General features: G+C 39.3%; 1 protein-coding gene across 1 annotated transcript in view; it reads right to left on the bottom strand.

The window, feature by feature from the left end:
* Positions 1-20809, bottom strand: part of HELZ (helicase with zinc finger) — a 174977-nt gene that overhangs the window by 36276 nt on the left and 117892 nt on the right. Inside the window, exons 24-27 of the mRNA XM_045299480.1 lie at positions 15171-15375; positions 6106-6157; positions 5162-5352; positions 3119-3326 (exon numbers count right to left, since the gene is read on the bottom strand). Of these exons, the coding sequence (XP_045155415.1) occupies positions 3119-3326; positions 5162-5352; positions 6106-6157; positions 15171-15375 (656 nt within the window). The remainder of the gene's footprint in view (positions 1-3118; positions 3327-5161; positions 5353-6105; positions 6158-15170; positions 15376-20809) is intronic.

Here is a 20809-nt window from a genome sequence, read left to right as displayed (position 1 = left end):
TGTACAAATATGCCTGATGTATGGATTGTGATAAGCATTGTAAGAGCTCTTAATAAAACGATTTTTTAAAAGAGAGAGAGAGAGAGAGAGATGAAAACAAACAAGTCTGAAAATAAAAATGCACTGGGTGAGATTACTGGCAGGTTAGTTAATGTAGGAGAAAGACATAACCAACTTGAAGGTACAGTACGTTACAGGAACTTCCCAAAATGAAACACAAAGAGAAGAATTAACAGACTGTCCGTGAGCTGTGCAACAACTTTAAACAACCTCAGCTCCGCGTATTTAAAATCCTACAGAACAGGAGAGAAGACCAAATGGAAAAGATATCCAAAGAAATAAAAGCCAATAACTCACTAGCTTGGGGGGAAACAAAACAAAATAAACCTCAAACAAGAGAAATATGAAGAAAACTACAGAAAGGCTTATATAATCAAATTGCTCAAACCAAAAAAGATTCTCAAAAGCAGCCAGAGGGAAAAAGACATTCTGTAGAGAAAGGCAAAGAAAGCTATGGGTGACATCAGATTCCTCACTGGGATCCATACAAGTGAGAACAATGAAATGACACCATGGAAAGACAGAAACTGTCAACGAAGAATTATAAACAATGAAAAAATATCAATCAAAGAGAAAATGAAATAAAAACATTTTCAGACATACAAAAGCTGAAAGAATTCATCACCAAAAGACCCTCTCCGACAAGGAACGTCAAAACAAGTTGTTTCCCTAAAAATGCAGTACAAGGGGGAGAAAGATTACCAAAAAATGGTAACTACAAGGGTAACTACCTAAGATTCTTTTTTACATTTAAAACTCTTTTGAAAAATGTGACTCTTCACAACTATCCTAATGCTGCTTTTAGAGTTCCCACTTGACTCCCCAGTGTGATGAGTTGTGTCTAGAATCTGCTTGTGAGCAGCCATCAAAGGAGGAAGTCTGAGCATCAGAAAGAGAAAGAAGACTTCAGGCCTAGTTTCCTCCAAGAGCCACCTTTACCATTTTTGTCATGAAGCCAGAAGAAGCGGATGGTGCCTGGCTGTCAATCTGAAAGTTTTGTTCCAAAAAATAATAGATGGATCCTGATCCAAAGGAGAAATTAGATGAAACAGAACTCAAAATTTCTATAAAAACCAGACTTACTAAAGCCATTCAGAGTGAGGAACCCTGAATCTATTACCTCGAGATAATCTTAAACCCCAAATCAAAACTACTACTTGATGCTATCTTTAAATAACAACTGTTTCGTGCAACCAGTAAAGAATATTTGCTATAAGCATCAAGTCCTTTCAATGAACTATTTATAGGAGATTAAAAGGGCAAAAGCAGCTCTGAAGCACAGGTGGAAAGTTTAGGGAGCAGTGAGTCAGAGTTACTGGTGGAAACATGATACCAGTCAAGATGGTGAGGGTGACACAAAATGAAGACTGTAACCAGTGTCCCTGAACTGTAACAACTACTGAAAGGGTGTGTGCTTTGTATATGTTTACACACACACACAGTTTAAAATGATAACAGTGTATTCAAAGTTTATAACATACATACAAGTTTAAAAAATGTCAACAATAGCATAAATGCCAGGATAGGGAAACCGAAACAGTGGAAGGTTGTTTTTCACTCTACATAGTGATCAACCAGAAAGCAGAATGTGAGAAGTTAAACGATAATACTATAAACCTTGAACCAATCACTTAAAAAAAAGTTGAAGTTAACAAGCCAACCAAGATGATAAGATGGAGCCATAAAAAGAAAAGGGGGCGAACAAATCAAATACAAACAGCAGAAGAGCAATTCAAACCTAACTACAGTAAATGTTTTATTAAATATAAATGGCTTAAATAAGGCAATTAAAAGGTACACGTTTTCATATTAGATAACAGAAGTCACACCTACATACTGCCTAAAAGAAACATGTAATTAAAAAGATACAAATAGGTAAAACATAAGAAGACAGGAAAAAAACATCTTGCTAACATTAGTCCAAAGAAAGCTCAAGTGGCTGTACTGACATTATCGAGTACAGTGGATCTCAGAGTAATGAGCCTTACAAGGGAAAAGGAACACCTTCCACAAAAATAAATGGGGTGAAACCCTATATAAAACATCAGCCAGTCTTATGCCATCCTCACAAGAAGATATAGCTATCCTAAGTAGTTAATATGATCTAATAATACAACTTTAAGATTCATAAAGCAAAACTGACAAGGAAAAAAAAGAGAAGAAAAATATCAGCTATATTTGGAGATAATACTTTTTTTCAAGAACTTAAGACCAAAACTTGTGAAACTACTACTGCGTCCATCCCACTGACGAATAAAGGCATCGAGGTAAAGCCCCACAATGGAGGACCACTCAGCAAGAAAAGCAAAACAACTAAGAGATGACTCGAAAACACACCGTGCTAAGTAGAAAACGTCCAACACAAAAAGCTAAATAGTTTACAAATCCATTTATTTAATATTTTAGAGGACAGAGACAGAAATCAGAGCGGCTGCTGCCAGGGCTAGGTGATTGTTAGAAAAAGAAACTGACCGCAAAGGGGCTTGAGGAAGCTTTTTGAGATGGTGCAGATGTTCTAGATCTCGACTATGATGGTAGTTATACTCCATGTATTTGTCAAAATTCATGAAACAATACAGTGAGAGAAGGAAGCTGAGTGCATGTAAACTATACCTCAACTAACATGACTTAAAAAAAATGCAGTGGGCCATTTCTTCTTATTTATAATTCCAGCAGATAAGAGGTCAAGATTTACATATAAAATAAACCCATTAGCTTCATAGTACATTAATGCTTAATACACTGCAAAAATACTTTGGGTCAGCAAAAATGTTTAACAAAATAGAATTTTTTTGTCTTCAGTTTAAATGATTGCTACCTAAAGCATTCTGAATGCTAAACTTTAATTCCTTTAAAAGAGATGAGGGAATACCAATCCTAAATGGTAAGGTTTAATAACTAACTTGGGGGACCCTCAGGAATTCTAGGCAAATCTTTTGGAGCAAGAGCCTACAGCTATTATATCAGATTCTCTCCCACAGAGTTCAATTACCCAAGAAAAAGTTAATAATCAGACTGTCAAAAGAACTTGGTATTTGTACAAAGCAAAGCAACTCACCATTGCGATTTGGCTCCGGTTGCTCCTTCTCCTGATGCTGATTTTGAGGCTGCCCTAGGCTGACAGGTGGATGATGCCCAAGGCCATAAGGTACAGGTGACCCTCGTCCATGTGTCTGTAATAGGTTCATATTATAGGCCATGGCTGCCTGGTGTGTAATGATTCGAGGATCAACTGCAAACCTACCCTGGTATCCTGTCCATGGTACCTAGGTTATTAAAAACAGAGATATAATACATACATTTTAGAGGACAAAGTACTCTCAAAGCAAACAAACACAAAGATGTAAATTTTATCAAAATAATTTAACTACAAAGTTGACCCTACCAGGATTACTATGTTAGCTTTACTATACTAAAATGGCTCCCGAATCACTTGACTTTAGAGAATATGGAAAATGCAACCATTGGTGAAGTTAGAATGAACTTAAAGACTTAAGATGGGTAATTATGCCTGAGACATTAATCCATGTTACGGTCTTGGATCATTTCCCCTCAAGATGAAAGTATAGATATCATGGGTTAGCCCATAAAATACATTTTTAAGACATAACTATGTAAATTTACTAGAACAAAAAGAGAATAGAAAATTTTAAGCAATACTTTAAGAAGTATTTTTTCTCTCAGAAAAGAGGCATACTGACTTTACAAGGGGGGGGGATTAATATTCACTTTTATAGTGGGTGAAATTCTAACAGGTGATCGTGTTAATCCAGGTTTGTGTTAATCCAACTCGATTTTACACCACAGAAACAGAAAGCATGCCCAAGGGTGCGTGGCTAGCTAATCTCTGCAATTAACACAAATGAACAAATATGGTCTACGAGCTGCTGGAACTGTTGGATGCAACCTCTTAGAAATTCTACATAATGAAAGCCTGGTTCGGACTGATACAAGGGCTCAAGTAGAAAGAAAAGGGTTTGAAAATGATCATGGCAACATATGTACAAATGTGTTTGATATGATGGATTGTTATAAGGGCTGTTAAGAGCCCCTAATAAAATGATTTATTTTAAAAAAAGGAAGAAAGAAAAGCCTCTTGACCTAGTAAGTGAAATCCGTTCCCAAGGGCGTTACTATTTCTAGCAGATGATGCAGAGCATTACCCAGCTGTCTGGGAAGCAGTAACTCAGCTAAAGTCTATGCTAGAGTCCAAGGGGTGGGGCATTACACACTTCACCCTGGAAGTCATTCTCAGTGGCTGGTGTTGACTGTGAACCGTCATTACCAGCATGGCTAAGACATGCCTACAGTGAGGCTAATTCCCATTCTGAGGTATAAGCAGGGATGCCAAAGATCCTTGGCAATGGTTATTACTGCCTAAAATTAAAGTTGCCGCCCCAAAGGAAAGAAATATTTTCTAAGCAAAAATTCCTGAGTCTGGAATTGTTTTAGTAGATCAGCAAGCTAAAAAGATTATCAAGTACTTTTAATTGGTAAAGAAGGAGAACTAACAAAACATGGATATCTCTTTACTAGATGGCAGCCCCTAAAAGCTATACTCTTAAGGAAGGACGGATTGACTCGTGTTTTTAAGTAGCAGGAAGATTTCATACAGCATGGAATTTCTCAGATAAATTTAGATCCTTGAGAATTAGACTAATCCAAGCCTCTTTTGTCTCCTCCATTGGCCTGTATTTCTTAGGAAGGATTACTGATTTGTACCAGTACAAAAGACAAAAGCAAAACCAAAAATATCCCCTCATAAAACACAAGGGCAATCTTCTAGCAGTGTCAACGTTTAGCCCAACTTTCCCCTGTAAAGGCATTTTTAACAGAATAAAAAGTCTTCTAAAACCAAACCATCCAATTTACAGGTTTCTCCAGCAATGGTCTAATAAAATAAACTAAAAGCAACAATTCACAATTTTTGGTCAATTCAAAACATGAGAATATAGAGAAGAGTTGCTTTGAAACTGCCTGGACAATGAAAACTTTAAAAAAAAAAAGGGGGGGGGGGGCTGGTAGGACACAATTTGAGATGGTAGATAGCCACTCACTGCAGTTTAAAGTGAAGCCTAATTTACTTCAAACATCCACTTACAGGTAAAGGCACCGACATGACTACGTTCCCTCCATAGACAGCAGGTACATAAAGAATACTTGTCCCAGTGTGAGGGTCTATTCTTTGCACGGGGCTTGGCGATTTCCCCAGACTTGGGTGAGGTCCAAGAGGGGGTGGAGGAGTGTAAGCTCTAATAGGATTGCCAATAAGAACAGAAGGGTTTGGCTGGACTGAAAAACAAACAGAAAAGAGAGGCACTCAATCGCTGTACATTTTCAACTACATAAAGAGAACCTGAATTATCCAGCAGCAAATTATGTTCCCCAGGTTTGCCATAACATGCCTCATCAACAAAAAATGATCAGTGTGGCAGAGTAAAAACATAACAATCTTACAGTGTTCTTCTAAAATTAGCTTGGGATATACAAAAGGTGTTTGTTTTATTTGATGCGTTTATTATAAACTAGCATCACTGAAAAGCTGTCTGAGATGTGTTCCTCAGGAGAGAAACCGTGAACACACATCCACACACAGTGAATGATTTTCTGAATCAGGGAAAGCCTATACAATTCTTCAGAATGCAGCTTGTAACAGTGGTTGTAACACAGCAAAACGGTTAAATACATGCTCTTTTAGAAGCATAATTCTACAACATTGAAGATCTTGAAAATACACTCTCTTAAATTTTGTATGACATAACATCTATCGGGTACAAATGTTTCCTAACAATCTATGCTGAAAAGAGGCTTCGGTGTTTCTCCTCAAAACCTCTGGGTTTGCAGCAAAACCTATCAAATCACCCTTTTCAGAAATGATCTAGCAAAACATTCACAAGAACAGGCATGGTGGGCACAATTAATCAAGTGAAGTTGAAGGTGTCTGTCTGTGTGTTTGTGACTCTCTCCCCAACCTCTTCTGCTCCTCTTTGTGGTTTGGGGCCACTTTCATAATCAAATTTTCATAGGGCTTATTTTTCCACTTACCAAGGCCATCATTCTGAAAGTGATCATTCTGAGTATGATGGAGGGCTTTTCCCTTTAAAGAAAAAAACAGAAACAAAAACGTTCATATGTGTATTTATAGACTTCAGCATGTTTAATCCTAGAGAACAATAACTATTTCCCTAATCATGTGTAAAATTAATGTACACAACAACAATTAAGCATTTGAGACTGTGACTAGACTACTTTGAGTCCCTTTCTTTTTAAACATTAAGTCTTGCTCAACTCAAGTTACAAATCACATGAGCCTCAAGAGTTTCTCAATTTCATGTTGAGGCTATTTAAAATTTCTTTTTTTTTTAAATGAATTTTCTTGATAAAAGAAAACACATGATCAATATGATTCAAACCTAAATTCTATTCCTTTACAAGTTCATCATAAAGTTTTCTAAAATTCATAAACAATTTAAAGTTTTTCCAGGGTCTTTAATTCTCAAGAATGACAACTTTAACAACACCACAAATACAATGTGATTTGGGATTTTCAACAGCTAGACAATGATTCATTTTATCTTAGAGTATAAATTCAGTGAAGAACAGAAAAAGAGATACAGCCATCATCAACCTGAGAGAATGTAAATATTTTCTAGAAAGAAATTTGGCTTTAAAATGTTGGTTTTAAAATATTAACAATGTCAAGAAATACACAAATATTTTAATAAATCATCATGGATTTAGTGGAATAATCATGGGTTTGGACACAATTCTATTACAGGTTGGATACTCATCATAACATTAACAATGGAAAGCTTACAAATAAACAACAGAAGATAGCGATTGACTGTGCTAGTCGAATCAGTTCCAATTCATAGCACCCTAGGTACCACAGGATAAAAACAAGCCTGGTCCTGCGCCATTGTCACCATTGTTACTATGCCTGGACCCACTGTTGCAGGCACACTGTCAATATAGCTCTTAGAGAGTTTCTTTGTTGCTGCTGCCGGGTGCCCTGGAATTGGTTCTGACCCCCAGCAATCCGACGTGGAACAGAACCAACACTGCCCGGGCTTGCCCCAACCTCCCAAATGCTGTTCTAGCGGAGCCCCTAGTGAGGGGCTTCCTCTGTGTCACCGCCCCTCTACTTTACTAAACATACTGTCCTTCTCCTGGGACAGGTCCCTCTAAACACCAAGTCCAAAGTATGGAGACAGAGCCTCACCATCCTTACTTCTAACAAGAGATGGACTCTTTGGAAAGGGTTGGCATTTAACCCAGGACAGAATTCAGAAGGGTTAAGAAAGAGGAATCGAAACAGGTAACACCGGGAGGAATAGGATAAGTGATGTTATATTGAGGGTCTCACAATTAATGAGATTATATAAAATGCGTATTAATTGTTGAATGTTGAACTGCCCTGTGAACCTTCACCCAATTTACAAAAAGTTAAACAGAAAGTCAAGCACAAAAGTACACATGCATATGATTCCATTTACATAAAGTTCAAAACGAGGTACAGCCCTATAAGTAGCAGTTCCCCTGTACTAGACGGGGAAGAGTCGATGTGGTCATGACAGGGTCATGGAAGACTTTGGGAGAAGTGACAATGCTCCCTTTCTCGACCTAAGTGCTTGTTTACACAGACCTTTTACTTCACGAAGACCTAGCAAGCTGCAAACATCTAGCCAGCAATGACAATAGGAAGGTTACATTTTATATACAAATTTAGCATTAAAAAAATGGTAAAATTTGTATATAGAGAGCTTCAAAAAATTGTGGAAAAACTTCAATTAAAAAATAATAGGATTCCATTTTTCCATGAACCTTTTGAAGGTGCCCCCCAATATATTTATTGACATATAAAGATATCTAGGACATATTTTTTCTGGTGAAAATAAGGTATAAAAATTATGTGTATAACCAGCCCCACCAGGGGAATGAACAACTGAAATCATGGAGGAAGGGAGACAGGTGTGTAAGACATGAAAATAATAATAATTTATAATTTATCAAGGGATCATGAGGGTAGGGGAGGGGAGGGAAAAAGAGGAGCTGATACCACGAGCTCAAATAGCAAGTAAATGTTTAGAAAATAATGATGGCAACATAAGTACAAATATGTTTGATACAATTGATGTTATGGGTTGTTATAAAAGCTATAAGAGCCCCCAATAACATAATCTTTTAATTAAAAAAATTATGTGTAATATGAGTATATATATGAGGGAGTACCCCTCCAAAACCAGAGTTTTTTCAAAGCTATGTACTTACATTTTCTAAAAATAAAATAACTGTATCACTATCAAAGTACTCCCCATTACACTTAATACATTTGTCAAATCTGTGATTCCATTCTTGGAAACATTTTCCAAACTCATCGGTTTGGATGGCAGACAGCACCTCCTTTGTTTTCTTCTTCACCTTTTCTACTCAAATCACTGTTCTTTCATGTTCCTCTTCATTCGCAGAGACAAAAAGAAGTTGCACGGACCAAAGTCAGGTGAATAAGGTGCCTGGGGCAAGAGAGGCGTGCTGGTTTTTATGCCCCAAACTGATGGTTTTTATGCCCCAAACTGATGCACTGAGATGGCTGCTATAAGCAGGTATACTGTCATGGTGACAAAACCAGTCCCCAGTCTGGCACAAATCAGGCTTTTTTTTCCCTGTCAAACCATTTTGCATTCTTCTCTAAATACAAAGCTTGATTAATAGCCTGAACTGGTGTAATGAACTCCAAATGCATTATAAGTCGACATTTTCCTCCATTCGGGAAGTTTACAGACTCATGGACATCCAGAATGAAGTTTGTCATCAACTGACATTTTCACCTTTTATGAAATGAGAAAACCACTCTTAATGCCTGTGGTTTTTCTCATAATGCTGTCCGTGTAAGGTGTCTTCAACATCACAACAGATTTGATGGCATTTTTCCCAGGCAGGAAACAAAATTTCACAGCCGCATGCTGTGTTCTTAAATCAGCCACCACAAAACACGAGGTTTGAGCGGAACTGCATTTATGAAAAACACCCACTGTGACCAGAGAGAACCTTCCCAGGCCACTGGGTGCACTAACTCGGAGCGAGTTGCTCGATGCTTTCCTTGTAGGAAAAAATGCGTACTACAATAGCTCCTCTCAGTAGAGCTTTTTTCTGTTTTTTTGGGGGGTACCCCTTTGTGTGTGTATGATGTATTTATGTTTGTCTATTATTACTGGTAGGTTTTCTCCCCAAAATTTTACACCATTAATACATATTACATTTCCAATAAAGGGAAAAATATTTTATTGTAAATTCTTCATATTTAACTTCTTTTTGCACAAGAGCTTAGAGCAGGAGTCCTCAAACTACGGCAGTGGACATTTATCAAGCCTGCTGGGTGTTTTTGCCCCGTTTTGTTCTTTATTTCAAAAAAAGATATGTGCAGTGTGCATAGGAATTTGCTCATAGTTTTTTTTAAACTATAGTCCGGCCCTCCAATGAGTCTGAGGGACAGTGAACTGGCCCCCTGTTTAAAAAGTGTGAGGACCACTGGCTTAGAGAATGCCCACAAGTGCATTCCTACTGCTTCTCAGTTGCTAACTGCAGGGAAGATCAGAGTGATACATTACATTCGCCTTCTTAAAATTTACAGTGGAATACAAATAGATGACACCGATAATGGTGAGTACACAGTATATGAACGGCTCTTTATCTTACAAATAACAGCCACCTTATTAATGCAACATGATTCTACCAAAAAAACTCACTGTCATCGAGTCAATGCCAACCCATAAGGACCCTACAGGACAGGCTAAAATTAGAAAGACAATTCTCCCTGGGAGGAAGTCCATGGACAAAGACTGACTCTAGACATGGGCAGAGCTCAGTGTGAACACAGCTTCACCATTTCCTGGCTGTGCAACCTCGGGCAAGTCAAGTCACCTCCTCTCCCGGAGGCTAAGTGCCTCCCTTTTACACTGAGCACCCAGCCCTGCAAGGCTGCTTTCCAGACTGAGAGGGGAGAGTCAAGGGTTACCACAGAGCCAATCACTTAAAACAACAACAACAGCCACAACAAAAAAGGCTCAAGACCCTGAACCCAACTGACACTTGATTCTGACTCATGGTGACTCTAGGCCTGGGTGGAACTGACCCCTTTGGCTCCCTGTACATTTGTGCAGGAGCAGAAAGCCTCACCTTCCTCCTGTGGGAGGTTCCAACTGTTGACCTTGCATCTAGCAGTCCAACTCAGCCCATGAGGCCCCCGAGCAGTATTTATGAAGTCTAGAAGCACGTCAAAATCCATACATGCGATAGCTACGTACAGAATCCACCTAAAAACTACTCATGAAACTGGAATACACTGCAGGACTCGGCGGCCTGAGAGGTGCACACCTGTCCCCTACCACACTCAGGTATCGATGAGCGAGTACCGGCTGCCAGGAGGAACAGCTCCGTGGATGGTGAGATGGACAAAGTAACACAAAAGAGTTTTTAAAAGGCTGCCCAATCCCCCACAAAATGATAATTTAGCAGCTAATCGTATTTTCAGGTTGCAGAGCTCATGATAAACTTAAAATGCCCAGTGTGATTAAATATACATATTCCATTATGCAGTGAGAACAAGATAATTCGGTGAGGAAATCACATTTTGTATTTCCATTTTTAAAAGTAACTTTAGAAATCTGGAAGCAAAATATAAAAACTGCATTGTGCCTACGCTCTTGAGTTCCTTCTTTTTCCTATCCTCCCAAGATATCTGATGCTCCTGGACTTGGAAAACATTTCTTTTTCTGTCCACTGGCTACGTGTAACCCACCCTGAGCGAAGCAGCAGCACACGTCGCAACTCCCCCTCAGACACACAAGTGTATGGGTCATGTCAGCTAAAGCTGGAGCCCACAGAGGGGTGAATGTCCAAGGCAGGAAGAAAAGCTCATCTTAACCAATGCAAAATAGCTACTTCATCCGCTCGCAACTGCCCATATTCGGATCCGGACTGAACACCGGAGGACTGAGGTTAGCTGGGTAAGGGTGAGTAAGAGCAGTTAAGAACAACTGCTCTTGAGAAGAGAAACAACAGGCAAAAAGAATCACTACTGGACACTTCTGAGGCACATAAAGGTAAGGCACACTGGCAGGAGAAAGGAGAAAAAGTCAAAGAGAAGAACGGCCTAAGTCAGTGAGAACAGAGTGAGCAATTACAAGTGACAAGAGCAGCCTGCGGCAGATACACCGACAGACAGTCAGATGTCTCCACCTCCAAACGTATCACAGTCACCTGCTAACCACCCACCAACCAAGGCGGTTCTTAACCGAGTGGAGAGAGCACAGCGATTGACTCACAAAGAGTCGGGGAGGCAGAATGCCCCGCCCCCACCGCTCCCCAATGCTCATGACCTCATCTCAGAAACCAACAAAACACAGAAAAACATTGCTATCAAGTAGATTCCATGTCAGCAACCTGACCTCTACCCTGTGACCCTGCTCCATTCTGTGACAAAAGTGACTGCAGATGGAAGTGCAGGCGTGGATCTTAGTAGACCCAGTAAATCTAGAGAGCAGAGGGGTTTCCCTGGCGAGACTCAGAGGATGTGGGGGGAGAGTGAAGAGATTCTTTGAAAGGGAAAGTCAAGAGACTCCATGCAGAGCTGATGCGAACTGAGCTATGAGGACTGGAGCGAGTCCTCCAGGAACTGAGGGTGATGCCCACATGCCAACCAACAAAGAACCGGTAACTTTGGACCTACCACCAGAAGGCACTAGATCCGGCCAAGAAAGTGCACGAGTGCAGAAGGAGATTCTTTCCAGAGTCTCCAGGTTAAGTCGGCTACCACCTTGACCTCACCTTTGTGAAACAGAGCAAAAAAACCCAGCCAATCTAACAACTGCTCAAACCAAACTCACTGCCACACATTAGATACTGACTCTTGAAGAACCAACAGACAGAACAGAACCGCCTCTGTGCGTCTCCAAGACTAAGTATTTACAGGAGTAGAACGCCTCATCTTTCTCCCAAGGAGTGGCTCTTGGTTTTGAACTGCTTAACTTGCAGTGAGCAGTCCAACACTTAACCCACTGCACCACCAAGACTTCTTTCTGATCTATAGAACTGTGCTAGAATAATTTGTATTGTTGTAAGCCACTGGGTTTGCGTTAATTTTTCTTGTAGCAGCAATGGGAAAATACAGGAAGTAACCGAGTTGAGGGCAACCTTACACAATAATGTTAGAAGTATGCCTAACAGCATGTGTTAGCAGTTAAGAGTGCTATGTGCTTGGGGTCTATCCTTTCAAAAGGTAGTGTCATGCCTACAAGATGTAACCAGCACTTGATACAGTTCGAACCTGGATGCCATCCATACTTTAGCATATGTTGACTTAGCATATATTTTGACCTATACAAAATACACAGTGTTTGGGAGTCTAAACCACAGAGCAGTAAAGCAGGGCTCAAAGAGCTGGCAGTGCTATGAGATACATACTGGTCTGCTAAGGGAAAGGTCGCCGGTTCACGCTCACCACCAGCCACTCTGCTCCTGTAAAGATCTGCAATCTCGAAAACCATACATAAGGTCATTACAAGTCTGAACTGACTTGATGACCGTGGGTTTGGTTTTGGTTTTTAAACTAGAGCTAACTCTATACAAAGGGAATCCCCTAAAAATAACTCCAAAATTTTACCAACGGATCTCAGAACTTAGGCAGAATGTTCTTTAAGGGAAAGACTTTTATACTTCAGGATATCAATTTTTTTGAGGACTCTATTACACCATTTATTCATTCAGATAATGTCTTCATTCATGCATGCATTCCCTCAAAGAATATGTCTTCTGAGGGTCCTCATTTGGCTCTGAGACGACCAGGTGAACAGACTAACCCCGCAGTGTTGCCTGAAGACTAGCAAGCCAGACTCCGGCAGCAGCAGGCAAACAGAAGTGCTAAGAAGCAATTGACCACGGAAGTCTATAAACGATGTCCTGTTCTTTTCAGAGCACTCACTTCTGACTAGTATTGATCCTCGGAATCGTTCTCACAGTGTGAGTACAGGAAGACAAAGCTTCCAAAGATGGTACGGTTTCACCCCGTCCCTGCCAGCAGAATCAGGACCACTCATTCTGAGGACGGGTAGAGAGAGTGAGGTGATAAGGGGTCGTCAGCATAGACAGTCTGCTCCTGAGTCCCCTCGAATATGGTTATCTCCCTTTATCTAATACCTAATCTCTTAGAATGCAGATCACTACAGCAGCATTTCACAATAGGTTCTTTTTTATTTAATGAAGAATATAAACTGTATTAACCCAAAAGTTTTCTTCTTAGTCCAATACCTATTCAGCTTAAAAAAAAAAGTTAAATATGAAACCACTGGCTAGTTCACCCACATTAGGCTTTACATTTAAAAATGAAGCTCCACCAAGGGCTCAAGTAGAAAGAAAATGTTGAGAATGATGATGGCAACATATGTACAAATGTGCTGGACACAATGGATGGACGGATGGATGGACTGTGATAAGAGCTATACGAGCCCCCAATAAAATGATTTTTCTAACAAAAAATGAAGCTCCACATAATACCTTGCTGACAACTAAATACACTAAAAAACTACGAATAAATACTAATGCCTTTGTCATTCTTTCTTTTCTAGGTAAGTGTAAGCACTTTTTCAGGCACATGAGCAAATATGCCAGCTGTCTCTGTCCAAAATAACTCTGGTTTAAAAGTAGGCATGGCCTGGGTCTCCTCCTCTGCCTCGTCTGGTCTTACAAAAAATATAGGTCAAAATCAAATTAAAATAATCTTCAAGACAATGATATTTTCTCACTGTCAAATACCATTTGAAAGGAATTGGCATTGTACACTCATTATAAATCATTAGAATTATTTTCTTAATAGCAATATTTTTATTATAAGAAGATTCCTTATGAATAATATGCTGTAAGAGCATGCTTTTATTGAGTGTGACAGTCTTTAAAATGGTTTTGTGTTCTTCACATCTTGCCCAAACCATTCTATTAGAGAGGACTGGGGTGCTATACTGTACTGTAGAAACCCACAATTGACCCCAATGCAACCATGATGTAGTAGTCAATGTAGATGTAGCCATGTAGTCAATGTAGATGCAACCATACTGTATTAATTAGCCTGAGTGTAGCCATTTTGTATTGATCGAAGTATGGCCATTTTGCAACTACTGCAAATTCCTCTTTTAACTGCTGTTTTCTGTAACTGCTGAGCCATTGCCATTTATTCTTGAAATTGCTGACGATGAGTCTAAACCCCCTGCTGTTTCTGAAAGGTCCACAGTTCCCAATACCATACCACCACCTGCCTTTGTATCTAAGGTCCCCTTTTCTCCATACAGTGTGACGCCACCTGCCCGATGCCTTGTTTACTCCATAGTCCAAAAACCTCCCACTTTAAGCAACCGGGGTCTTAGAAGAATTAGGCTCTAGCCACCCCATGACAGCCGGCTAAGAAAGGCTTACTAACTTGAATTAGCGTGGCCTGTGGGTTAATTGATCTTGTCCTGGCACAACAAAACAAAGTACACTAGAGAAATTCAGGTATTCACAAACTTTTTGAGAGTGATTACTACAATTAAATATGGCGAAACACTATGTTGCAGGAGGAAGATGAGGCTGTCTGCTCTGGGGAAGATGTACAGTCTCAGAAATCCTGTGGAGCGGTCCAACTCTTGTCCTGAAGGCTCACTAAGAGCTGGACTTAACTTGATGTCAATGGGGTTTGTTTTGTTTTGTTTGGAGAACATGATGCAGAAGCCCTGGTGGTACAGGGGTTCAGCACTTGATTGCAAACTGAAAAGTTGCTGGTTTGAAAACCTACCAGCTGCTCTGCAGGAGGAAGATACAGCAGCTCCTTTGAAGATTAGAACCTTGGGGGGCTTTTCTACTGTTCCATAGGGTTGCTATGATTAGATTAAACTCAACAGTAATGGGTTTGGTTTGGGGTTTAAACACTATGTATTGTCACTTATGTGCCTAAATACAAACATGTTCCTTGCAGAAATTGTGCTTCCCCCAAGTCTTTCAATTCCAATACTTAAAGAAATTTGCAACTCAATAAACCTTTGGCCCATCTGCCCTGTCTTCAATTTCTCTAGCAGAGGGTTTACCTTGGGTGGTGACTGCTGTTGTTTGCTGGTGTTTCCTGAATGCTGCAGCCTCAGAGCCCGGGGGATAAATTCAGGGGCCAGTGGATTCAACACATACGTCTTCTTTAGTTCTAAAGCCTCTAATTGAGCCTTGATCTGTTCAAAAGTGATTCCATGTAGGCTATTATTTTCATGGCACAAGGCAATAAACCGCTCCCAAAATTTCCTACAGAAAAGATTTCAAAGATCAGTTTACAAGTTCGGTAAATGAGATTACAGAAATGAACATCAGCAACTAAAAGTGATGTTGACTATTCTCCCCACCATTCCCCCTGCCCCAACTCCTTAAATCCGATAATCATCTTGCTATAATTTAGGTACAGTCTTCCTACCAGATCACAGGATCTTGGAAGCTTGAGTCTGAAGCTATAGGCGTTGCCTAGTATTGTTGTAGCACATACATAGAGCGCTCAACTGAGTACGGCTAATCAATGCAAATTAACAAGGTCAATCTCGAAATGCGTGCTAATCCACATTCATGTTTTTATAAGGATTTGAACTGATAATTTGTTTTAAGATTTCTATTTCTTGGAATATTCCAGGCACATGCATAGCTTGTATATACGGTTTTAAAAATTAATTGGACTATGGGGTCAAAGTAGCCTGTATCACCCTGAAAGGGGGCTGCATGACTAAGAAAAGCCAACTCAACATAAATCTGAGGCACAGAGCAGATAATCCTCAGAAAGATCAAGAGAAAACTAGATCCTCCAAGATGCTTTTCCAAATACAACTAATACAATTAATGGGCTAATTTTAAAGAGCCTTATGAATTATGGAAAATATAAGGAAAATAGAAGGCTAATTTTAATGTTGACCATTCATTTCCTAACCGAATGAGTAAGTACTAGAGAATAAAACAATCAAAACTTGTTTCGGTTTGTATACTGTTGTTCCTAAAGCTTTGAAAAATGATCTTCAAATATTATTAACTACACAGAGACAGTAGCTGGACTAATGGTTTCTTGGGGGTATGGCAGGAGAGACTGAGGGGAGAAGAGGAGCTAGTAGCAAGGAGTACAAGAAAGAAAATGTTCTAAAATTCATTGTGGTGATGACTGTAAAACTCTTTTTAAAATGAATGAACTGTTGAACTGTATGATGTGAATTAAATGCCAATAAAATGTAATACATAAATAAATAAAATACTAAATGCATATTACAAAACAACATAGAAAGAAGTTTTAAAATTTAAAGGACTATTATAAATATGCATACCTATGCTTAATATGAGGTTCAAATAATGTTTTAGTATGCTATAAGAGATATGTGATATGGTATCTTCCCAAGTTGGTATCCTTGTGTCCAGGTGGACAGTGGTAATCAAGGTGGCTTCAAGAAGCATAAATGAAAAGGTTTATATTATGTTAGTATATGACTGGGAATTGGATTAATATATTCATGAAAACTTCACAGATTGTACTTTCCAACTATATTTTTCTTTTACATATTTCTTCTACCATCTTTTCCAAATTTTCTTCAAGATGAGTTCAAGAAAAGGTCCAGGAAATATTTTTGTTTTTATTTCTTCCCAGAAAATGTTTTATCCTCTATGTTTACCACAGGAAATGTAAAAATGCGAGAAAATATGAACTATCGTATATACTCGAGTATAAGCCAACCCATAAATCAGCCGAGGCACTTATTTTTACCACAAGAAAATTCATTTTAAAATGTGCTGAAAAACTCGGCTTATACATGAGTATATACGGTATGTATTGCTGAACGCAAGACATATGGGTCTCCAGTCATCATAGGAAGTGTGTACAGACAGCTAACAAATGCACTGAAAAAGCTGTCTTTTATTTTTATGGTGAAGACCCCTTCAGAGGGAATCAAGTTTCTTCTCCTAGTCTGCCACTTGTGGAAGAATTACCTTTACTACATCATGTAGGATCTGAAATCCATACATTTTCCCACCGTTCTGCTAAAAATAACCACAGTATTCAACTGTAGAAATATCTGTGGACCCAATTCTATATGATGCAGTCAAAACGGAGAGTGGTTTTTGTCTGGTAGATTAAGTATTAATTTAAGTGATATTTCTTACTTATGTTGAACTTTATGACAAAGGAAAGCAACAATTAGAGAATGGGTTGGCTTTTAGTATATCTCAACTTATAATATCAACCTTTTTATATGTCACTTCCAAAACATGCTGATAAACTGCTATCACCTGCTGTATGTTTAAGCTACCTTTGAAAACAACATAACCTGCTCTTCTATATCCCTGACTGATCTGGACTGCGGTAAGACTCAGTTAAGGGAGCACCTTCAGGCCACCTCAAATTTTACACAAAGCTGGTAAACTCAGTGACAGTCTTGGTCTACGCAATCCCAGAAATTTCAAAACACTAGTTAACCCTAAACACAGTAAGTTAAGCAAGTTAAATGAATTCCAAAACTAACAGGAAAGTCATATTTTAAATTGGCCTTGTCTTTTGAGTGCTCTACAATTCAAGGTAAAGAAAACTAAAATCCTCAAAGCCAAAGCAAGAGGTAACAATTGGAAAAGATTGAAGTTGTCAAGGATTTTTATCTTGCTTGGCTCCATAATCAATGCTCATGAAAGTGGCTGTGAGGAGATCAAAAGACACATTGCATGGGGTAAATCTGCTGCACCAAACTTCTTTAAAGTGTTGAAAAACAAGGAGGTTACTTTGAGGACTAAGGTGTTCCTGACCCAAGCCATGGCATTTTCAATCGCCTCCTATATATATAAATGGAGGGAGGACCAAAGGAGAATCCATGCAATTGAAGAATGGTGCTGGTGACAAACATTCAAGAGTCCCATGGATTGCCAAAACAAATCTGTCTGGGAAGAAGTACACTAAGAAAGAATGCTCTTTAGAAGCAAAGATTCCAAGATTTTGTTTCACATACTTTGGACATGGTCTCAGGCAGGAGAGACAGTGCCTGGAGGACATCACATGCTTGGGGGGCAGCGGGGTGGTGGTGAAAAAGAGGAAGGCCCTCAGTGGGATGAATTGATAGTGGCTGCATCAATGGGCCCAACTTTAACAATTGTAAGGATGGTATGAGACCTGGTCTTGTTTCCGTTTTGTTTTGTTGTACGTAGATTGCTGTGAGCGAGAACTGACTGACTTGCCAGCATCTAAGAATAACAATAGCATTGCTATAGCAAATGGTCATAACCAGATTCTGGACCCAGACCACTTGGCTTTCAGTTCAAGCTCTGACAGTAAGTAGCTGTGTGACTTGAGGCAAATTACTCAATCCCTCTTTGTACCGGTTTCCTTACGTGTAAACTATGACACCAAACGGGTAGTAGTATTACTCCTATATTTCAAGGAGCCCTGATGGGGCTGTTGGGTAAGTGTTGTTGGACTATTAACTGCAAGGTTCGCAGTTCACACCCACCACCACTGAATTCTAGTTGCTGCACAAACATACTCAAGTTTGGTCGTAAATCAACCTCACTTTCAGAATCACTGATAAAACCCTGAAAAGTCTGTTGGGGGTCCGCAGCCCACAGGAAGGAGTATGGATGTGTCTATATTTCACTGATCTAAAACTATACACAGGTTTGGAGAAATAAAGCTTCCTCCTCCCACCTCCATCCTATGCAGATTTATCTAGACTCAGGACTCAAAGGTAAAGGCAAAGTTGCTGTGTGACAAGGAAAAGACAAGCTGTGTGTCTTCATTTTAAAATCAAATCTCCATCTGTTGGAGCGAAACGCCTAGTAGCTATGAGACTTTGGGAAGTAATGTAGCCTTTTTGTATCAGGCTATCCATGTACAATGCAAGCGAAATGCTCACATGGCAGAGCTGTGGAGATGACTGAGAGGCCACATGTGCCAAGCACTGCCGCCAGCACCAGGCCCAGCGCAAGCCATCAATATTCGAATAGTATTGCTGGATTGGAGGGGAGAGAGTGTTCACTACACTTACATCAAGAGGAGTTCTACATTAAAAAAAACACACCAAAAAACAAATATATAACTGACTTCTAATTCAGTGTGTAATATTTCAGGAATTATTCCCTGAAAACTTGATTGAGAAGTGGGAATATCAGCCTTTTAGTGTTTTGTAAATATCAAATGAGGGGGAAAGGAGTTTAATGAATTCAAATGATAAAGAGTTCATTCCTCCATCTTCTAAACCTAAGAATCACATTAAATGCTCTGGGTTTACTTGTAAGATTAATTTCTAATGAAATTACTACGATTAAAGCTTAAATATCCAGATGCTCCAATTATCAACTCATGGTTTGGAGCCAGGATTAAACTGTCCAATTAGCATGGATCATTAAAATTTTAACTATAAAATGGATGATAATTTTTGGCCTATGTGTTACAGATTGAATTGTGTCTCCCCACCACCACAAAAAGTATTATAAATCCGAACCACTATGCCTGTGGTTCCAATCCCATTTGAGAATGAGGTTGCCTTTGTTATAGACATAGTCTACAAAATGAAAGTCAGCTAGGAAGCAGAGGCCAGGGAAGAGGGGAGCCAAGCTCCGAGAAGATCACACAGGAGCAGAAGCTCAGAGACAAGGACTCCAGAGGCAAAAGAAAGAAAATTCTCCCCCCACAGCTGGAAGCCTGGCGTCAGACTTCTAGCGTAACCTCAACGCTGGGACATAAAATTTTGCCTACTGAACACGGTCACTTTGGGTCTATCTGTTATAACAGTACTAGATAGCTAAGACACTGTACAAGTACATCTCCCTCTCTGAAAACTTACAGGCTGTGCCTATACGTTGAATTGACACACCCCAGCTGAGTATTACGAAAAAGCCACCAGGAGAACTGACTGTAAGTTAAAAGAGGCTGGCTGGTCCGGGCAGCATGGCCTCAGGAAGAATATTCATGCATTTGCACTGAGAAAGCAGCAATTTATGTCAGAAGAAGCATAAAAATGCTGATTGCATTTGTTTCACTGTATAATAAAACTCCACAGAAATGGGTATGCTCCTTTAAAAAATATTCAGGTTGGTAAATGATTGAAGTTATTTATAAGGAGAGCCCAAAATCAGCGTGGCTCAAGACTATTCTTCCCCCTATTTATCCTCCAGCCATTTCTAATGAATGCCGTCCTATTTTCAATAGAGGTTTCAATATATGACACTCCAATCAACTGCATGTGTTCTCAGTTAATAAATAACAAACAGGAACAAAAATTACATAGTAACACAAATATTCAAACTAGACATGTTTTCATTAAATAAAACAGCTAAAGTAACATTCTCAAGAGGAAAGCCAAATTAGCAGGCTCATTCATGTATTTCCTTCTATTCAGTTGTGAAAACACAAGTAGGGTTTCAAACACTTGATGAAAAAATTCTGTTATTTTTCTATTTCAGTTTTCCAATAACTTTTTTAAGTCACCCCATCAATTGTTCTCCCTCGTTTTTGTTTTGTTTTGGGGGGGTCATTGGTGGCCAAAAATGAAGGACAAGCTATTTATAATAGAATCAATAAGCTATAGAAAAGACATGAACATTCAAGAGTTTGATTTTGTTTTTAAAGAAATGGTAGCCCACATGGAAGCAGCACACCAGCCTGTGCGATCACAAGGTGTCGAAGGGATCAGGTACCAGGCATCATCAGAACAAATAATCTTATCATAGT

The sequence above is a fragment of the Echinops telfairi genome, unplaced genomic scaffold (assembly GCF_000313985.2).
Source record: "Echinops telfairi isolate 266 unplaced genomic scaffold, ASM31398v2 ScPeMD7_7458;HRSCAF=8496, whole genome shotgun sequence".
In the NCBI taxonomy this organism is placed as follows: domain Eukaryota; kingdom Metazoa; phylum Chordata; class Mammalia; order Afrosoricida; family Tenrecidae; genus Echinops; species Echinops telfairi.
This window is presented reverse-complemented; position numbering and strand designations above follow the sequence as displayed.